General features: G+C 42.6%; 1 protein-coding gene across 1 annotated transcript in view; it reads left to right on the top strand.

Moving 5' to 3' along the window:
• Positions 1-4208: 4208 nt before the first annotated feature.
• fzd8a (frizzled class receptor 8a) overlaps positions 4209-6573 on the top strand; it is a 2671-nt gene continuing 306 nt past the window's right edge. Inside the window, exon 1 of the mRNA XM_083558804.1 lies at positions 4209-6573. This exon is cut by the window's right edge and continues 306 nt beyond it. Coding sequence (XP_083414930.1) covers positions 4437-6194 — 1758 coding nt within the window. The 5' untranslated portion in view covers positions 4209-4436 and the 3' untranslated portion in view covers positions 6195-6573.

The raw sequence follows: 6573 nt of genomic DNA, 5'->3' as shown, positions 1-6573 counted from the left end.
ACTATTTCGGAAAAAAAATTATTTGTGACAAGCAGGCGAATAGACTCTGAAACGCAATTTCAGCTGAAGGTACAACGTGTCCTTAATCCACCTTACTTGATCTTATTTCACTCTGTTCCAGCTGAAGTCTGCAAATGAAGTTCTATTCATGAGCACAGTTTGATTATTAACTAAATGTTACCTTCATGTACACTCTTCTATTGTGAGTTTTTATAGCTTTAATGATTTTTTTACACACATTTATTTCTTTGCATTGGAAGGAATGTTTGGGGAGGAGTAGCTTAGTTTTTCACTCCCAAGATTTTGGACATGCGGTCAAAAATTGTGAACATAATAAATATGAAATCAAGTCACTCTGGATGAAGGTGTCTGTCATTGGATGTCGTTGGATTTAAAATCCCAGCACCACCAAGATGCCACTGAAGGGGCCCTTGAGCAAGGCCCTTAACTCTCACCTGCTCAGCTGCATAAGTGAAATAATTGGAAGTCGCTCTGGAGAAGAGCGTCTGCCAAATACCATAAACGGGAATGTAATAAAAGAATAGCTTACAATGGGGTGATGCGGTGAAGCATTACATGAAATCGAGTATACATAAGCATATTTTCTCAATGATTATAATTTGCATTAATTTAAACAAGTCAAATTAACAGTCATATTTAATGTTGTGGAAAATAATTGCACATTTTATCGGCTATAAAAGCATCACCTTCAATTTTTTATTTTATCTTACTTGGTTAATTACTATGTTACTAAAAAACAAAGGTAGAAAGAATACTGAAATATTTTACTCAAGTAAAAGTACTTTTACTTGAATGAAATTTTCTTAAATACAAGTAAAGTTACTGGTCTAAAAATTTACTTAAGTAGAAGTAAAAAGTAGCTTATTAAATATGTACTCAGAGTAAAAATTTTTTTTAACAAGGGGGGGTGGGGGTTTCAAAAAGGACAAGGGGATATAAATCTTAAACTAGGTCTAGCTTTTTAATTGAAGAAACACCTTTACAAATTAAAATGCAATAACTAAAAGATAAATAAATAAAAACACTGCAGTCCCTGACTTAGTCTTATGAGTCTAATGTGAGTTTGCACTTTCACAGCAAAAATTAAATCTCCTGTTATAACATCATTTATGAAAATAAGAGAAGTTTCCGAGGTGCGATTTATTTTGCATAATTTTTATTAATTTATTATTTTTTTTACTCGGTAATGTACTGTATATAATTTAATATGTAGATAGTACAATACTTCAAACAAAACATACTTAAGTAAAAATAGAATGATTTTGCAAAACCTACTTCAAAAAGTAGAAACACACAAAAAAAACTACTCGATTACAGTAATGCAGGTAAATGTAGTTCCTTATTTTCCACCTCTGCTAAAAAACATAAGCTTTTCATGTTCCTGAAAGACCTGAAGTCCTCAAGACACTCAATTTATTTTATATGAATTGATTTGTATAAAATAATATTTGTGTCTTTTCTTTTGACTCTGAATCTCTTCCACTTAAGTGTATATTTGACTAACTTATTTCCACAATCCCTGTATTCATAGTGATCGTGATGACCACTAATGAAATATAAACACTCCTAATATGTGGTTCGTTGCTTTATAAATAATCAGACCTAATCATATTGTTTGCTCTCTGCATTCTGCATACACAGTATGCTAATGGGTAAACACGCCCACACACACATGCAGAGTGTGTAATACCGTTATCTAAAGCTTGTGTTTGAAGGCAATTACTCAAGACAAATGTCTTTTTTTCATGAATTAAACCTTTATCTCTGAACTGGTTAATTTAATTGTGTACATTTCAGCTGCACAATGAAGCATTTTTTTGTTCTTCTTTAGATGACAGCATAATAATATAGTGCTGAGTTTTTAACGTCTAATCAGTGCTTTTAATTCGATTCGGCGCATATAAACCATAATGCATGGTTCTCCAAGGACTGGAAAGCAAAGCCTCCCACGAGAGTAAAGTACAAATTTGAGTCTTTTCTTGCACTGACACTTGAGGAGATGTTTTTCTTTTTTTTTCTTTTTTTCCCCCCACTTGGCCCCAGCCATTACTGCTTTCCTCTGTAAAGAAATGACTCGATGCCGATTCAAAAATTAACTTTCGAACAGATGCACTAATTCCATTTGCACTGAGGAATGCCCGGGCACTATGTAACCCAAGCCAGGCCTGCTGTGGGCCTCCGCCGGGCGAAGAGGTTACGCTCCAACTGCTGGAGACCACAGTGGCCTCTATCTCTCTGTTAATCAATATGGGCTCAGCCAATAATACGCATAATCAGTGAAAACGATGCCTTTCTTTTTTTATTTCATCAGACGCATTCACCAGGGACCTTGAAGTACACACCTGTTCCTCAAAGCCCACGGTTTTCCTCCACTCAGGAAAATTTGCCATTTTATAAACTACAGACATGTAGTTTTGACGAGTAGAATTGAATTTGAATTGAAGTCTTTTACCAGAGCACAAGCATCTGATTGCCTACATGGAGACATCATGCACATGATTTCATAAAACACTCTTTTGGAGCAGTTAATAAGTCACTCAGAGATGTGGATTTTTTTGGTAGTAATAATGATTAAAATGTAATGGGATTTACAATGTAAGTAGATATTAACATTCCATAATATGGTCATAATATCATATAGTGCATGATTACACAAATAAACTAACAGATAAATGAACGAATTAGGAAATAAATTGACTTTATTTCATGTAAAAAGAAACAGTTTTTATTAGTTAGGCATTAAAAGCAATTCAAAGCAATTAAGGCTTTAAAGGCATTTAAAACAATTAAATGAATTTTAATTATTAATAAATAAATAAATAAATTTGCATTAAAAATAAGACATTTATTTTTTTAATAATTAATTAACCAAGCAGTCAATCAATAAATAAATATGTGAAGACGTTAACAGTAGCCGGATCGATTCATGATTTCCAAATAAATATTTGTAAAAAAAAAAAAAAAAAAGGGAAAAATCTGGAATATGATATATCTAAGAGAAGGTGAGAGCATTCGATATGATACTCACTCCACCATTGATGATTTTATTAATGTGTTTGGGAAACCCAGTTCTTCTACTTTTTTTCCTCCTCATAATAATTAAAACCTCTATTATTTAAGTGTATGTGATCAAGCTTATAAACAGGTAACGAACACCACGTCATCTACCTTTTTAATGACTAACATGCCCCGCTATTGTGTGCTGATTAGGACAAAGTGAAGAATATTCGTTTTAAAAAGGGCCCATTGTGTTCAGAGGAATAATTAGCACGTTCGTGTATTAGTGCATGCGAGACGCTGGTGTGACGGGGAGGGGGGAGATTGTTGTCCTGACACTGTTAACAAACCTATCAACTTGTCTACTTGTTCTTGCCCCCAACACCCCACCATCCCCACCAACCCCACCTTACCTTACCCCTCCTTCTTTTGTAATTACCCCCCTCCTGTGCCAGCTCTATTAAACACAACAGTAGAACATCAGCACATCAATTAAAACATAAACACCCCACATTGCCAAGTAGGATACCCCCATTACCCCCTTATTAAAGAAAAAAAACACCAAATAAACCTGCACTGTTCTACATTTAATACTGAGTGCACTGATTTTTTTATTCTTCATGATAATGCATGATGATGATGATGATGAGGAGTAGAAGAAGGAGGAGGATGCATGAACTCCTTGAAGAAAATGTCCAAATGAAATAAATTAATAAAATAAATAAACCTCTGCAACACCTAATCAAAGCATTGACTGACCAGACCCCGCCCTCCTGCTCACTGATTGGTCAGGGTGTCATACAGGGGCGTGGTGAATCCCAGTGCGTATAAAGGCGCAGAGAGTGGCGCTAGTGTGCACGGATTTGTATAAGGAGAATAAGGAGAAAAGGCGCTTTTGTGAGACGCGGTGCGTAAAACGCGACTCCGACTGCTTCATGTTTTTATTTATTTTTGCCTGGTGTCTGACTCTCTCCAACCCGGAGTCGTGTTTGTGCGTCTTCACCAAGATCCGATTGCTGATTTCAAGGCGGAAAAGCAGAGGAAAGGGATAATAAAAAAGAAGGAAAGACAGGCAGAGACGCGTTTCTCCAGCCATTTTGGGTTGCACGAAAAGCGGACTGTTTATTTTAATTTTTTTAATATATATATATATATATATATATATATATATATATATATATATATATATATATATATATATATATTATTTTTCTTTTTCTGTTACTGAAACTGATTGCTTTTTTTTTTTTTTTTTCACACCAAAAAAAAGGATAAGTGAAGAAGAAATGCCGCTGTTGGAGCTCTAAAGGGGGACACTGCCTTTCTTTTTTATTTTCTTCTCCTTTTTTTTAAACCAGAGGAGAGATAAAGCACGCGTTTAATAAAAAAAGCTGAACCCCCAGACCAGACTACGGACGATGGAGCGCTACCTGTCGGGTATCTACCTGCTCCTGGCGCTCTTGACTCTGCGGCGGTCGAGCGGCGCCACGGCGAAGGAGCTGAGCTGCCAGGAGATCGCCGTGCCGCTGTGCAAGGGCATCGGATACAACTACACCTACATGCCGAACCAGTTCAACCACGACACGCAGGACGAGGCGGGCCTGGAGGTGCATCAGTTCTGGCCGCTGGTGGAGATCCAGTGCTCGGCGGACCTGCGTTTTTTCCTGTGCAGCATGTACACACCCATCTGTCTGGAGGACTACAAGAAGCCGCTGCCGCCGTGCCGCAGCGTGTGCGAGCGCGCTCGTGCCGGCTGCGCGCCCCTCATGCGCCAGTACGGCTTCCCGTGGCCCGACCGCATGCGTTGCGAGCTGCTGCCCGTGCAGGGCACCCCGGACACGCTGTGCATGGACTACAACCGGACGGACGCCACGACCGCCGCGCCGGTGCTGCCGAAACCCACAGGTTACCCCGGCAGGGCGCACGGAGGTGGCCGCGGTGCGAGCGGCGGAGGACACGCTAAGCGCAAGCCGGTGACGCAGCCGTGCGAGGCTGGGTGTCAGTGCCGCGCGCCCATGGTGCGTTTGAGCAGCGAGCGGCACCCGCTGTACAACCGCGTGAAAACGGGAAGGACCCCGAACTGCGCGATGCCCTGCCATAACCCGTTCTTTACCCCGGACGAGCGGGCTTTTACCGCCTTCTGGATCGGCTTGTGGTCGGTGCTGTGCTTCGTGAGCACCTTCGCCACCGTGGCCACGTTCCTGATCGACATGGAGCGATTTAAGTATCCAGAGCGCCCTATCATCTTCCTCTCCGCGTGCTACATGTTTGTTTCCGTGGGTTACATCGTGCGTCTGATCGCGGGCCACGAGCGGGTCGCCTGCAGCCGAGAACATGACGTGGAACACGTCCACTATGAAACCACCGGCCCTGCGCTGTGCACCGTGGTCTTCCTGCTGATCTACTTCTTCGGCATGGCCAGCTCCATATGGTGGGTGATCTTGTCTCTTACCTGGTTCTTGGCGGCGGGGATGAAGTGGGGAAACGAGGCTATCGCGAGCTATTCTCAGTACTTTCACCTGGCTGCGTGGCTCATCCCGAGCATGAAGTCTATAGCCGTCCTGGCACTGAGCTCTGTGGACGGCGATCCTGTTGCGGGCATCTGCTACGTGGGGAACCAGAACCTGGACAACCTGCGGGGTTTTGTGCTCGCCCCGCTGCTCATCTACCTGTGCATCGGAGCCATGTTTCTGCTGGCCGGGTTTGTGTCTCTGTTTCGCATCCGCAGTGTCATCAAGCAGGGTGGCACCAAAACGGACAAGCTCGAGAAACTCATGATCCGGATCGGGGTGTTCACGGTGCTCTACACGGTGCCCGCTGCCGTCATCGTGGCCTGTTACTTCTACGAACAGCACAACCGGCAGCGCTGGGAAGCAGCACACAACTGCGCCTGTGCCCTGGACCGCGAGCGAGAAGCCGAGAGGCCTGACTACGCCGTGTTCATGCTCAAGTACTTCATGTGCCTGGCTGTGGGCATCACGTCGGGCGTATGGGTCTGGTCAGGGAAGACTGTGGAGTCATGGCGGGCCTTGTGCGCACGCTGCTGTCGATGCCGCTGGGCAGGGAAAGGTGCGAGCAGCTCGGCATACAGCGACGTGAGTGCAGGACTGACGTGGCGCTCGGGAACGGCCAGCTCGGTCTCCTGCGCCAAGCAGATGCCTTTGTCCCGGGTCTAGAGGAGCTCAGCGTACCAGTTCCTGCTTTTTCTTCCCTCACACACACACACACACACACACACACACACACACACACACACACACACACACATTTCCATACAAATAAACTGCCGAAGGGTTTCTGTTAAGCGGAAAGACTGGCTGAAACAATCGAACACATCAGTGTGTGGTTTACTTTCCTGCCATTTCTATTCATATGGACATGACATGCAATCAGTGTTGCTTAGAGAGAATCAGGCTTCGCATCGTCCCACATGGTGCTGAACATTTCCACCAACCCTTTCACATTTACACTCTAAAGTTTTCGCCTTCATTTTTTCCATTATTCTTTGTTTCTTTTTTTTTTCTTTTTTTACGAATGTCTAAACAATCAAAAAAA

This window comes from Silurus aristotelis (assembly GCF_946808225.1).
Source record: "Silurus aristotelis genome assembly, chromosome: 1".
Lineage (NCBI taxonomy): Eukaryota > Metazoa > Chordata > Actinopteri > Siluriformes > Siluridae > Silurus > Silurus aristotelis.
The sequence above is the reverse complement of the archived record's forward strand: the minus strand, read 5'-3'. Positions and strand labels throughout refer to the sequence as shown.